The sequence below is a fragment of the Rhinolophus sinicus genome, chromosome 15 (genome assembly GCF_057876585.1).
Source record: "Rhinolophus sinicus isolate RSI-liver-muscle chromosome 15, RSI-T2T, whole genome shotgun sequence".
Lineage (NCBI taxonomy): Eukaryota > Metazoa > Chordata > Mammalia > Chiroptera > Rhinolophidae > Rhinolophus > Rhinolophus sinicus.
Window position 1 is genome coordinate 101000034 of NC_142515.1, and position 15862 is coordinate 101015895.

At 38.1% G+C, this 15862-nt stretch overlaps 1 protein-coding gene across 2 annotated transcripts in view; it reads left to right on the forward strand.

Moving 5' to 3' along the window:
* The window catches only part of GALNTL6 (polypeptide N-acetylgalactosaminyltransferase like 6), a 934503-nt gene that overhangs the window by 870497 nt on the left and 48144 nt on the right, over positions 1-15862 (forward strand). For both annotated transcript variants that reach the window (XM_019733270.3, XM_074338318.2), the window contains exon 10: positions 6844-7065. In XM_019733270.3, coding sequence (XP_019588829.1) covers positions 6844-7065 — 222 coding nt within the window. The remainder of the gene's footprint in view (positions 1-6843; positions 7066-15862) is intronic.

Genomic DNA, 15862 nt, shown 5'->3' on the forward strand with positions numbered 1-15862 from the left:
AGAGACTCAGACAGGATCTCCTACGTACTTGTGGGCCGTACATCCTCACTTGCACACAGGAGACCTCTGCTTACATTGGATTGCCTTTAACAATTCCAGCAGCTTCTGGTCACCTCCTCTTGCTCAGAATTTCAGGAAACCAATCATTGAAAAGAATTCCACCATATTCACATCCTCACTCCCAGCCAAATATAGTCTTATGGATGAAAAAAATAAAACAAGACAAAACAAAATGGAAAGCATACTTTCAGTTTGGCCTATCATCCTATTTTTTTCTGCTGGGCTAGGTCATAAAGGTATTGCAGTTTCCACCCTTATCTCTCAAATGGCTTGCTTTAGGGGAAGCTGACCACGGTGTGTCACGTCATGATGACACATATGGGGAGGACTGAGTCATCCTACCAATAGCAAACCCCAATGGCCAGACATGTGAGTGAGCCACCTTGGAAAATCTTTCAGCCCCATTCAAGGCTTCAGATGACTGCATCCTCAGCCAAAATCTGACTGAATCTCATGAGAAATACAAACCAGATTATCCAGCTAAACCACTCCTAAATTGCCAACACACAAAAACTGTGAAAGATTTAAAAAAAAAAAAAAATGTTTAGTATTGTTTTTTAAACCACTCCATTCTGGGGTAATGTGTAATGTATCAATGGATAAGTAATAGAGCTGTTACCATTTAATAGTTCTCCAGCAGCAACCTTCTGCCTAATTTTATCTTAAGAGACATGCTTACCTTGGGTGGCCCATTTGAAGCTTAAAAATTAGATGAGCTTGTGCATCACAGGATACTATCAACAGGTATCAACAGAGTGAAAAGGCAACTCACAGAATGGGAGAACATATTTGCAAAGCATATATCTGATAAGGGGTTAATATCCAGAATATTTAAAGAACTCCTACAAGTAAAAAAAAAGAAAAGAAAAAGAAAGAAAGAAAGAAAAAACCTGATTTTAAAATGCACCAAAGGACTTGAATAGATTTGTCTCCAAAGAAGATATACAAATGGGCAAGAAGCACATGAAAAGATTCTTAATATCATTAATCATCATGGAATGCAAACTAAAGCCACCACGAAGTATCACTTTACACCCATTAATATGGCTATTTAAAAAAAAATGATGAATATTGGAAAGAACAGAGAAATTGAAACCCTTGTGCATAGTGGATATGTTAAATGATACAGCCACTATGGAAAACAGTATGGAGGTGCCTCAAAAAATTAAAAATACAGAAATTTCACTTCTGGGTATATACAAAAAATAATTGAAAACAGAGACTCAAACAGATAGTTGTACAAACATGTTTATAGTAGTAGTCAAAATGTTAGAAGCAACCCAAGTGTTGCCTGACAGATAAATGGATAAGCAAAATGTGGTGTGTATATATATATGTGTGTGTGTGTGTGTGTGTGTGTGTGTATATATATATATATATATATATATATATACACACATATATATGTATATGTGTGTATATGTATATATATATACACATATATGTATATATGTATATGTATATGTGTATATATGTGTATGTGTGTGTGTGTGTGTGTATATATATATATATATATATAATTAAAGTATTATTCAGCCTTAAAAAGAAAGGAAATACTGACACATGGTTCAAAATGTATGAAGCTTAACGACATTATACTCAGTGAAATAAGCCAGTCCAAAAGGACAAATACTGTATGATTCCACTTATATGAGATATCTAGAACAGTCAAGTTCATACAGACAGAAAGTAGAATGGTAGTTGCTAGGGACTGGGGGCAGGGGGGATGGGGAGGTATTGTCTAATGCGTCTGGAGTTTCAGTTTAGGCAGCTATCTTCCTCCTCTTTATCACAAGCACTTTCCTTACTTACAGCAATAAATGTGCCCTCACTAAGTTCCCTGGTTGCATATCTACAGCCTCTCAAATGCCTGCGATGTTGACATTTCCATGGTCAGTTATTTCTTCTAGAAATTCTATTTGAATTTCACTTCCGGCATTATCACTTATTGTTTCTTTGCTGCTCTTCCATCTTTGTTGGTCAACTCTCTCTTTTCAGTTATCCATTTTTGTAAAATGTCATGTGGATTTATCTATGGGAAACAAGGTTGCAATACAACTGTGCTTTGCTGCCTGAGTGTGAACTGAATAACAGATGTGCAATGACCCATCACCCACAGACTGAAAGAAGTGATGTGCTTGGTCATTGATCATGCTGTGCATCTGTTACCGACATAGTGATTTGTGGCCCAAAGAGCTAACAGCAACATTTGTTCTTTACGCAATTGCTCACAGTTAATATACCATAGTAACTGAAATCTGAACTGTGTTGTGGGGAGTATGCGAATGTTCTTAATGCCACTGAACTGTACATTTACAAGTGCTTAAAAGGCAAATTTTATGTTAGTATATATTTTACTACAATAAAAAATTAAGTAAACTGTTTTTAAAATTTATCTAGAAATGCAGAGGACCTAGAAGAGCCAAAACAACTTTGATAAAGAACAAAGTTGGAGGACTTATATTACTTGATTTCAAAACATGAAAAAGTTATAATAATCAAAATAGTACGTAGATGTTGGCAACAAATGGATCAGGGAAGAGAATAAAGAGTCCAGAAATAATTCTTACATATGGTCAAACATTTCTAGGATAAAAACATGAAGAAAAATTGTGAGATTAGGCAAGGACTTCTTAAATATGACACCATAAGAACTTACCCCTGGAGAAAAAAACTGATAAATTGGACTCCATCAAAATTAAGACCCCCTGCTCTTCGATAAATATTGTGAAGAGGATAAAAAGATAAGACATGAACTGGGAAAAAGTATTTACAAATCACACTTCTGACAAAGGACTTGTATCCAGAATATATAAAGAATTCTTAAAATTCAATAATACCTTTTTAAATGGGCAAAATACTTTTAAACAGATACTTCACTAAAGAAGATAGATATATAATAAATAATTACATGAAAAGCTGCTTAACATAATTAATTATTAGAAACATGTAAATTAAAACCATACAATACCACCACACACTTTTATAATGGCAAAACTGAAAAAGATTGACCATGCTGTGTGTTGGAGAGATAGGTTGTAATATAGCTGGAATGTTCATATACTGTTAACAGGAATGTAAAATGATACAATCACTTAGGAAAATAGTTTAGCAGTTTCACTAAAAGTTATACTACCTAGCTAGCATTTGACCCAGCTCTCCATTTCCAGATGTATACCCAAATAAATGAAAGTAAATGTCTGCACAAAGACTTGTACAAGACTGTTCATAGCAGTTTTATTTGTAATAGCCCCTAAGTAGGGCCAACCCAAATGTCCATCAAGAGGTAAATGGATCAATAAATTGTGGTATATCCATAGTATGGAATACAATAAAAAGGAATACATGGAAGTCCATGGATAAACCTCAAAAAAATTACGCTGAGTGAAAAAAGCCAGACAAAAAGAGCACATACTCTATGATTCTATTTATATCAAATTCTAGAAAGTGCAAACTAAGTTATAGTAACAAAAAGTAAATCAGTATACAACACCTAGAGTTCACCGTAATGTAAATTGTGAATTTTGGGTGATTATGATGTTAAAGTAGGTTCATAAATGGTAACAAATGCACTGCTCTGGTGGGAAATGTTGATACTGGGGGAGACTGTGCACGTGTGGGGGAAAAGAGTAGATGGAAAGTCTCTATACCTGCCCTTCAGTTTTGCTGTGAACCTAAAACTCCTCCAAAAAATAAAATCTTAATAAAAAAAAAATTTAAAAAGAAAATAGACCAGTGGTTGCCTGAGGTTCGTAGAAGTGCCAAAGAAGAGATGTGGAAAGGGATTTCAAAGAGGCACACGGAAACATTTGGAGATGATGGATATGTTGATTATTCTAATTTTGGTGATGGTTTCACTAATATGTACATGTGTCAAAATGTACCCAACTGTACACTTTAAATATGAGCAGTTTATTGTGTAGCATTATTCCTCAAAAAGCTGTTTTTAAAATTAGGCTTATGTGCATTTTTTAAGATGTGTAGTTAAATAATTTGGCTACATTAACTACTGTCAGAAACACTACCATAAACATCCAAAACATGTAATAGAGATATAATTAAATTATATCAAAACAGCCAAGAACAGGTGACCCCTTATAAACACAGCTCACACAGCCTTGAGGAAGAAGAGGAAATTGTCAGAGAAGCCTCCCTTTTCAGCACTGGGTTAGCCATCCTCTCCTTACGCCAAGGCTGCCTAGTGACTTCAAAGATGCCTTCAGATGAGAGTAGTGCGAGGCTGAATAATTGCAGTGAGGTGGAGGCTCTCCTAAACAGATTCTCTTTGGAGTTGCATCCATGATGACATTATCACAGTATCAATGATGAGAGGGCTTTGGGGTGGGACTCCAGAGCTACTAAAGTCCTCCTAAGCTTCAAAGAGGAGCAAAGAAATGCATTTAAATCAAAGCAGAATTTTTAAAGTCAGGGGATACTGATGCGATTCCTCGTTGGAAGGAGTGACTGTGACAAATAAGAAACTGTTTCTGTGTAAGACTGGCTTTGCTATCAGCAGTATCCAGGGGGAAAGCACTAGGGGGGAAAAAAAGATATCTGAAGAAAGAGAACTCTATTACTAAATCCACCATAATACAAGAGCTTAATATTGACACAAGCACAGCATGGAGCCTGGGGGCACGCCAGTGCACGTGTCATGAACACACCCTGCACAAAGAAATGGAAACACACTACTGAGGTGAGATGACCCAGATAATACACAGGCCTGGGACCACCTCACAGCCCAAGAAACAATCGACTCCCAAATAATATGCTGAGAAACTGAGTAAGGATTGTATTTTTAAAATAATCAAATGGTAGGATCTATAATGTTACTGGCAAAAAAAAAAAAAAAATGATAGTTAGTGGATAGATTTATGCAGTTTCATGAACCAGCAGGTATAATGGAGCCATCTATTTTCCTCATGCTGCACAATAAAGATGATCGGTCAGAGCTGGAAATCTGTTCTTCTGAAACTGAAGTAGAAATGTGATTTAATGTTCCTCGTAAAATATCCATTCAAAGACCTGATGATTATTAGAATTAAGGAGAGATTTAGTGTTGGATAGGCCAGAGGAAACAAGACTTGAATTCCAAAGACTTCTGATAGAAAACTGAATGTGTTAAGTGTGTTAATAAATATTTGGGCAACACAGAGAAAGGAGAGATCAGTACCAGTTTGGGTTGAATAGGGGAACATGTTATAACCCACAACAAACCACAGAAAGGTGACATAAAAACAGCGGACACTTTCAATGTCTTATATATAGAAGGTGCTCAGAATAACAGTTTTTATTTCATTTATGATTCAAAAACGAAGGTCTGCAGTATTTGAAAATGAAGAATTTCTCTGTTAATTAGGATTTCGTAGCCATTTTTAAGATAAAAGTAATTTTTCTAGCTACCACTAGTTTTAACTTTAGGTTCTTAAGTCTGGATCTTCTTAACGTTCCTAGCCATTCTGCTCATTTTATCTTCTAAATTCAAATGAGAAACTAAAAAGTGTTAATGTTCACACCAACTGGGCCACTTAAAATGAGGAATTTGAACACAAACCAAGGAGAACCACAGCCTACATCCAGGACACCAGCCTATGAAACTATGCTGCAAGCTGGGAGCACCAGAACTACTATCTTCTAGACAATGCAGTAGCTCTCTCTCTACCACTTAGCATCATAGAGCTTGAAGGGGTGTCAGAGAACATCCCACCTCAGCTGAATGCCCTTCCCAAAAACCATAGGACAATTCAGTTCATCTGTGGCCAAGCCCAACCCCCAGGCTCTCTGATTTCCAGTGCTGCACTCTTTCTAGTAAAAATAGCTCTAATGTTTATAGTACCTGTTGTGTGCCAGGTACTACTGTAAGCACTCGACAGGTGTTACTTTATTTAATCCTACAGCCTCTCCCGTGATGTAGGTACTGATTACAGTGTGTACTTTCTTCCAGTGAAGAATCTGAGGCCTAGAATGAATAAATGACTTGCTCAGTCTCTACCCTGACAAAAGGGCTGATCTTCCTACCCTGAATCCACACTCTCCTGCCCCTAAGGAGCGTGCTTATTTCTCTACCATCAAGCTTCCGCTTCCATCTCCCCATGGAAACATCTACAGAGAAGACTAGCTACTTGGTGCTTCCCTTCACCGCGCTTCATGTGCAGAAAATAACTACATTCCATTTGGTATCTGTGTCACACATATAAAGTATCATTAAAATACAAGGTCTTTAATTTATTAGGTTGGTGCAAAAGTAATTGCGGTTTAAAGGTTAAAAATAATTGCAAAAACCACAACTACTTTTGCACCAACCTAATAGCAACACTGCGTTCTCTCTATAATTGGGAAAAAATAATACCAACTTGTTTGTCCTCATTTTTTCCAAGATCTCTAACTGTTCCTTGAAATGATTTAAGCAATTTGATACCTAAGAGGAACTTCATTATCTCCAGTTTCAACTTTATTGTTCAATGTGAACAATAAAGAATGTATAATCATGAATCAGGAGAGATGAGAAAATTGATATAATTATAAATTGAATTTTTACTGGCTCTGATAAATTAATTCTCTAATTGGCAACTGACCCCCATGCAGAAGCAGAAACGCGTGCAAAGCCTTGGGCTAATCATATCACACCCCTTGCAGTTATGAAAACTCTCACAGTTAATAAGCCACCAACCAGAGCTGCGTGAGATTGTCTGGTTTCGTTTCCTTTTTGACATTTCTAGTACAACTAAAATCCCCCTTTTAGTGCATAGACCAATAAATGACCTTGTTTTTCCTGCTGCACAGAACCTGAAGCGGGTGGCTGAGACCTGGATGGATGAATTTGCCGAGTATATTTACCAGCGACGCCCGGAGTACAGGCACCTCTCCACGGGGGACATCTCTGCCCAGAAGGAGTTGCGCAAACAGCTCAAGTGCAAGGACTTCAAATGGTTCATGGCTGCGGTGGCCTGGGATGTGCCTAAGTACTACCCTCCAGTAGAGCCACCACCTGCTGCCTGGGGAGAGGTGAGAAGAGGTTGCATGAACCCTGCTCTTACTTGAGTGCGGCCATGTCTCCCCGCTTCAGGAGGTGGGAGAGACTGCTAAACCCTTCCACTCCTTTACCCAGCAGGCAAGGCAAATGAGCTTAAGTCTTCTCGGCTACATTGAGAATGTTCAACCGCTTTTTAGGAATTGCTAGGAGTGAGCGTTCAGCCCTCAGCCTTGATAGCCCCACCCAGAACTCCCGGCCACTGTCGACTCCCCAAATGGATTTTTTAAATATAGCTGGAAAATATTTTTTATTTGAGATTCAGTGAAATTACTGTAAGAGCTTAAAGAGAAGGAAAATACCTGTCATGCTACTGGGTAAATAAGGGAGACCTGATGTCCATGATAAAATCCCTGTGTCCTCCATGCAGCCTTCTTGCTGTTTGTTATATGCAAGGACAAGGTGACAGAGGGACTTGGCATTCTCCTAACCAGGGTGTGCTATGCAGAATCATGAGGAAATGCATTTCCATAATACCCAGAAGCATGGCACACATAGGAGCCACATTAGTTCCCTACGTAAGCACTAACCTGTTCCCCCTCTGAAGACTTCTTTATAGTTTTACTTCATGATCTAAAGTGGGAAGAGCTGAATAGCCCCCCATTCCCAAATTTAAATATCCATCTTTTGACATAAAAAGGATTATTGTGCTGGTTTAGTTCCATTCCATCCTGTTACTACAGACTTTTCTGTGTAGAAAAGACTGTGCTAAAGCAAGAACTGAAATTGGATAGGGTGGATTCATCCTAGCGATCTAATCTGCTTTTAGCAGGAGGCTATCAATGGGGGCATGCAGGTTGGGCGGGATGCTGGTGCCATCCCAGTTCTCAGGGCTTTCCGAAGCCAGGTGTTGCCTGTTTCACATTGTGAAGGACCTTTGTCACCATCATCCTTGGTTTCGCGGTATAGGGGAGGGCATGCCTTTGTCTGGTTAGTGTCTGTGGCTTGGCAGAGCTCTGAAAACAGGTGGCTCCAGGGCGTGGTAGGAGAGGTCAGGGTACAGAGGCAGCGTTCTTAGGTAAGCTGTCCCAGCTCCTGTAGAAAACGTGTTCAGCAATTTCCATATGCACTGGTCATTTTGCTGAGAAGTTCCAAAAAAGATGGCCTTCTTGATCTGTGCCAGATACCCCAGGCCTGAAGGAAACAGTCAAGGCCATCACCAAATCCAAATGGTTTCTGGACGTGCATGTGATCCTGAGACCGGCTGCTTAAGTCAGTAATTTGGTCTAACCCTTTGCATCTTAAACATTTTGTTAAAGCTTCCCTAGAATATTAATAATAATAGTCTACTGGTAGTAGTTTTAGCTCTCCACCATGGACTTAATTTACAGCAGTGGAAATTTAAAGCACACTCCAGGAAGACTTCTCTTAGTCTAATGCATTACAAGACATAGGAATTTGTTACCCAGTAAGCAGGTAGGTGAGTTCCCTTCTAGAGCTTTTTCGGTTAAGGTTATGTCTGCTATCTTTGTATGACAATTTAAATGAAATTTTGCCTTAGTTACTAAGAAATACTCTTTAGGACTTCACAGTATCATCGTATGATTCTCAGCTGGATTAAAATCTCATCAATCTTTTCTCCACCTTATTTGGAAACACAAATTTTTTTGTCTACCTGGTTACTACTTCAAATTGCAACTAGCCATGTTTTCCCACATTACTTGACTAACCTCTAACCAGCATTTACAAAGCACCTTGCTTAGAAACAGACTTGAGCTTTCATTGAGGTTCTAGAAAAGACACAACTTCCCAGAAATAATCAAAATAAGAACCATGTTAGGGCCAGGTAGGCTCTTCCAGAGTGTTTGACTCTTGAGTGCCTCACATCTTTTATGTGGCTTGCCTGACCCGTAGGAACATTTACACTCATCATTCCTGGTCTAAATAATCAGACTTTGATATAACTGTTACGATTCCATTGACTCTATTCCCTATGCTGTGCTCCACATCCTGTGACTATATATATGTTAAATTATAGTTGACATTCAGTATTATTCAGCTTCAGAGGGGTAGTAGGTTGGTGGAAGGGGATAAAAAAATAATGAGACATTGAGAAGATCAGACTTTTTTTTTTTAATATGACGACAAATTTCTTCCCTCAGTGTTTCAGAACAGCAAACAAAGAAAGGTCATATTTAGGTTTAGGGAAAGAAGAAAATGGGGATGCGAGCCAAGAGCCAGTGCACTTGTTCAGTGGGGGTGTGGTGCGGAGTAAGAATGAAAACAGACTGGAGGAAGGCAGAACAAAAGGAAATCAACAAGTGACAGGTGAATTGTTTTGAAAAATATCTATTTCCCAAGCATAGTAGATCCCTGAGAATGAAGGCAATGCATGTAATTCAGGAGGCCAGTGAAGTGTTTGAAATGCAGTTTGATCTAAATTAAATGATGAAAAAGAAAGGCTATTAAGTATCTATACAGAGGGTGCCAAAAAAATGCCTACACATTTTAAGAAAGGAAAAAAACAATATTAAAATTACACTGATGGCATCCACTTTGAGCACTTCTTGTCATTGCAGAAGTCCAATGTGACTTTGTTGTCAGTATATATTATTACAATTTTAATAAAGTTTTTTCCTTTCTTAAAATGTGTGTACCGTTTTTTGGCATGTTCTGTATATGGAGTAATAACAACCTACTTCTTAATAGTAGACACAAATTACTAAATGTGCAGAATTTATCTGGGGACCATTTTCTTTCCAAAAAAATTCTTTCAAAGTTTTCATTCTTGTGTTTTTATTTTTAACTTTGAGAAGGCTTTTTAAAATAACTTTTCATTTTGGACTAATTTTAAATGTACAGAAAATTTGCAAAGATAATGCAGAAAGGTCACATATACCCTTCACCCCACTTCTAATGTTGACACAGAATGTTTGCCACAGTAACTATAGCACCTTTGAACTAAGTGATTAACATTGGGAAAATATTATTACCTAAACTACAGATTTTATTCAGATTTCACCAGTTTTACTAATCCCTTTTCTGTTCCAAGATACGACCTAGCATATGAGAGGCCTGTTTAATTTCCTATAAACTTGAATTGTTAGAATGGGCAAAGATCCTAAATAAATGTCAATTGCTATTTTAGTAAGAAAGTGAAAGGGGAAATACAGACTCTGTGTGTGTGTGTGTGTGTGTGTGTGTGTGTGTGTGTGTGTGTGTTTTAAAGCAATTATAAGGAACCACAAACGTCCAGGAACATAAACATAACAATCCTTTATGGGAGACTTGTGCCAAAAAGCAGGGTAACTCACTGTTTTATACTCTTGTACTTGAAACAGTTTTCCACCTGCTTTTCTATGCCAGCCTGATTCTGGGTAAGCAAAGTGCTTAGGCAATTTTTGGCTCTGGTAGGTGGAACCCAGTTTGTAAAGGATATGTTGCAGACCTTAAACAGCCTATAAACTGCTACTCATTTCCCTGGCAGATTCAGCTGCATTATTGTACTTGTCTCCTAACTTATCTCTCTCCTCTGCCTTTCCCCCATTCGGTTTATTCTCAACATAATCCACTTAAAATGGAAGACGAGGCCCCTCCTCCATTTAAAGCCTTTCAATAGTAAAAATCAGAGTCCTTAGCTATACCCTAAATGATCTGAGCCCTGTTGCGTCCCCTTCAACGTCACCTCTTACTATTCACCCCTTGGCTTACTTGACTCTAGGCACACTGGTCTCATTTCTGTTGCACAATCCTCCCTCAGGCTGCAGTTGCTGTTCCTTCTATTTAGAATCCTCCAGCCCCAGAAATCCTATGGCTCCTTCTCTCATTTCCTTCAGATCCTTACTCAAAAAAAAAAAAAAAAAAAATCATCCTTAGTAAGGCCTTCTGTGGTCCTCCTATCTCTTGTGTGCAACAATTCACAAACACACTCACCCTCCTACGTATACACTCCCAATCCCCCTTCCCTGCTTCGTTTTTCTCCTCAGCATCCATCACTATATAACAAGCTTTGTAATGTGTTTCTTTATTGTATTTCTCATCTTTCTCCCTCACTAGAAAGCAAGCTCCATGACAGAGGTTTTATTAATTTGTGGAGTTACTACTGCGCTTCAGCAGCTGAAAAAAGTGTTTGGAATATAGTAGGTGCTCAATAAATATATGTTGAATGAATGAATAAGTGGAGGATCCTCGCTCCCTGTTGTTCCCCTCACCATCCATTGCTGTGCCCACACGCCTCCAAAGAGTGAGCATGCTGAGCTTTCACGCCTCTTTACCACATGAGGAAAGAGTCTCTATACCACAAACTCCATCTCATTGGAAAGTTTGGCCAGGAAGACAGTTTGAATAATGCATCTTGGGTAACCAATTCTGATGGACTGTCAGATCTATGGTCCATATGATAGTCAAACAAGATATGAAATACTCTCTTCTGACATCCTCAGGAGAAAAAGGAGAAACTCTAAAAGTGAGAATTTTCTGTTCTGGCGGTTTTCAAACTCTCTCTGCCAGATCCCTATTTAAAAGGCAAGAAGCCATTAAAGTCACATCTGATAGAGAAAGACATTCCAGAAGTCATTCCGTCCTCTCGTGCACAGGGGACGTAGATAGAGTGGCAAGATATGGGGCCCAGAGAGAATAAATAGAATTTTGAGCCATTCAATAAGTCAGACATGCCTTAGTGCTATTCAGTGTGCTTTTCCACGATCCTATGTGGTGTAGGGTAAAAACAGGTTTAAATTGGAGAACTCTTCTTAAATCATACACACATGGAGTGTCTATTTTGTGTCAAGATACAAATAAATTTGTATCTTGAGAGAAACAGAGTCTCCTTTATAATATTATTTTTCTCCTTTTTTACCCTATCCCCTCCTTAGAATTCATGAATTTGCTAGTCATTTATAGTACTCCTTTACCGTCCAAAAAGAAGAGTTCTGCATAATCCCAAATTTCACATGTAAGAGCAAACAAAAGATGTAAAATAGACAAATGTATCTTTTCCAACCAGCATCATAAATTCTTTTAAGAAGTGTCTGCTTACTGTCCTCAATGTGCCAATCTTGACCCCTCCATTTGTCATCTTGCGATTGTGCAAAACTTTTTTTAAATCTTTATTTTAAAAATTCATCTCAATGTCAAACTACTTCAGCTGCTCTTTAAATTTCTTCCTCAAAATGAATGTCACTCTGAATTATGGAGCATTCACAAAGACAGGCGCCCTAAATAATTCCAGGTCTCTTCCTGTGCTGTGGGCTTCTCTTGACTTCTGTTAATTTGCTTCCTTTCTTCCTCTTTCTTCTAATGTACTCACAGTACACAGGCTTTGCAAACTTCCCTGTATTGGTTTACGTGAAAGAAAGTTCAACACTGGGAGAGGTAGGCTATTCGAAAGACCATCTGAGTATGTGAAGTTGTCTCTTTCAAACAAATTCTGTATAAGTGCTGCTTCTGTATAACATAGAGGGAAAAGCCAGCGTTTTCTGCACCACAAATGAGCTTCTGTTACATTGTCTTGGGAGAGCCACGGCCAGCTTTCCCACCTTCCCCTGCCACCTCGTCTTGCAACTGGGGAAGCTACAACGTGAAATTGTCCTGCTACCCCACTGGCAACTGTGTAGGGACCGTCCCTACCACTCCACTACTACTATATATCTAAACCAGATCTTTAAATTAAGCAGTCGTTAAGAGATGATTTGTCATTCTCTGAGTGTATTAGAATTGATTTGATCTGTCATTTATTTTCTCAGGGAGAGGCAATGCCCATACACTATGCTAATACATCTCTCTGGAACTCAACAACGAGGTTCAGAAAAACGTAAGATCACATTAAAAAAAAAAATCACATTTTCCTTTCATACTTTACTTTGTGCTTTCTGAGGTTTTAACAGTTGAGATAAGTGTCTTATGATAAACATAATTTTACTTCCATATTCCCAGCTGAGCAAATTGGACATCGTCTCAACACTGGCAGTTTGAGCCCAATCATAATGAAATCAAAGGTGTTTCAGAGCTAACAGATTTTTTTTCTTCTCTTATGTAAATATGCCAAACAAAACTTTCTGTTCTTTCTTTCTGTTTACTTCTTTCTTCCTTAAAATATATGTATTCATATTGAAATATGTTTACACACATAAATATATACACTTTTGGGTTCACGTGACAGAAGTAAATGAAGTTTTAAGTGTACATTAGCCTAACCGTGAATTCATCTTAATATTTAATTTATTTTCAACAGCAATTGGTACCTTCCAAGAATGATACAAAATTAGAGAATCCCTCAATTATCATAGCATATCTCCAATCTGCAGCTTCAGAGAGTTGTTATTGATGGAAAAAATTCAATATAATTTTTCAGTCATAGACATAGGAATACCTCTACCTTACCAATTCTTTAACATTTCCCATCTTGCTTCTGTGAGAGCTAAGAGTTGTCTTTGCTGTGGCAACTGCCCTAAACTGCATTACAAATCCAGTGACCACCCACAGGTTTGTGAAGGACAAGAATTCTTGTCTGGAAGATTCTTAGGGTCCTGGAAAAAAAGTGAGAAAACACTGAGAGTCAATTCTAAGTGAGCCAGACTGATCCCAGTATGCATTATTCGGCTTGGAATTTGCTTTTAATTGTTAAAGGGTAGACCATAGTTAAAAACAAGAGCCAGTATTCCTTATGTGTCCTTGCAATGTGCTGAGCTGTTCTGTTAGCAGTAAGTCTTGGCTGGCCCTGTTCTAGACTCTGCGAAGTACAGTGACTCCACTGCTTAAATAAAGTAAGTAAGCAGTCCCTTACACTCACAGGAAATACGTTTTTGGCAACCTAAAGGTCATCGGTCAGTCTTGCATTCTGTGAGCAACTGGAAGCAATTGTCTCTGTCTTGGTTTGGGAGGTAACAAGTGACTACCCAGGTGCTCCCCTGCAGCCTCCATGTCTAAATTTTTTTTCTACATTTTATTTTCTCACAATTGTCTCTTTATGTACTTGATTAGATTCCTCCCTATCAGTGTTAAGAGATACAGGAATTAACTTTGGCCTGCTTAGATTTCTTAAATTCTGTTTTTGTCTAATCCACAACCCAATGGTATTTGGCTAAACCAGCTCTCACCTTCAGTCTTTCCCTTTTTTTTTTTCATTTTCGTTAAATTTATTGGGGTAATATTGGTTAATAAAATTATATAAGTTTCAAGTGTACAATTTCATAATCATTTATATATTGTATTGTTTGTTCACTTTTGAAGAGTCCAAGAAAGATCTCTTGTAGAACAGTTTACACCCAGGAGTTTGTGAAAATTTGTTTTGTTTTGTTTTGTTTCTTCTTCTTCTTCTTCTTCTTCTTCTTCTTCTTCTTCTTCTTCTTCTTCTTCTTCTTCTTCTTCTTCTTCTTCTTCTTCTTCTTTAGTTTCAGGTGTACAAAACAATGTAATAGTTAGACATTTATCATTTATATCTCTGGCGACATGCATAGCTCTTTCTGTTGAGCGTCTGCTGCCCAATGTAACACCTTTGAGTTGGTCAATTTTTAAATAAGATGGTGTGTCCTTTAGGTCCATTACAAAGAGAAACTAACATAGCAAGAAAACCTCAGGAGGAGCTTAATTTCCTGACCAGCCTCTAAAACAGGAAAGACAAATGAGTTTTTCCCAGTCACCCAAAACCAAGTCACCCAAAACCAATTACACACATCAAGCTCTTTGCCTATGCTTTTTTGCCAGAATTGCATACAGGTTGGCAGCAAATAGTTTTATTCCAGATCCTAACATTCATATACTGCCATTCTATTGGAAATAATGAAACAACCAGAAGATGTGATGCCAGACATAAAAATTAATTTTCTAGAATATTCTTGTGCTTAAAAATACACTGGGATTTCCAATGCTAAAAACATGGCAGTGGCATGGTTTTGTTGAATCGTTAAAAACCAGACAAAACATAGGAAATCAAAAGCAAAAAACACACCACATGGATATCCCTGAGAACTCCAGAATGTGGGTCAATGTAACCCAAACAGCTGACAGCAGCAGGTCTTATGTGGGATCAGCAAAAATGAGGAGTTAGTAGAAAAGAAAAAGGAGAGTGCTGACAGTTCTATAAGCTGCCGTGCAGAAATTAACAAATATTCACCCCCAACAGGAGCCAGTCCTTTTCAGAACAGGAACTAAAGCAATCAAATCTGAACATTACCAGTGAAATACAAAGACTTCCTCTGGCTTCAAGTGGAGAATAAGTACAAAGAAAGAGAGGTCAAGGCCATGGGAATTTATGCTGAAGCAGGCTTAGTCTGCATGTATCTCAGAAACACTCCAAAATACTCCCTTTGGCAAGACAGAGACTCATTCTTTCCCTTTCCCTTCCCCCACCCTCACTAAAATAAGGAGAAAAGAAAAAACCTGCTGAAAGTTGGATCCAAAAGGAAACACTGCAGATTCCAGGGAGACAAAAGCTTCTAATACCAGAGAAGGAGGTGTCTGAGATAGAGGCCAGAATGTCCGAACAACAAACATATTTAAAGGTAATAATATGGCTTTGGAAAGAAAGACCCTTAGAACTCTAGACCACACAGAGTTAGAGGCAGGAAGCTTTTATAAATCAGTCATAGCCCTGAGAGACAGAGAAGTGCTATATAAAGAGGCCATATTTTTTAATACGTCACAGAACAAGAGAGAAGAGACCCCTATCGAGGAACTTTCCTCTAGTCATCCAAGAAAACTATTTAATTTATATATAAAAAATTTAAATGGAGGACAGTAAAACCCCATACAGAGATACAACAAGGATAATAATAAAAATGAACCAAATAGTTCCAACAGGTAATGAAAACAGTACAAATGTGACCACAAAGA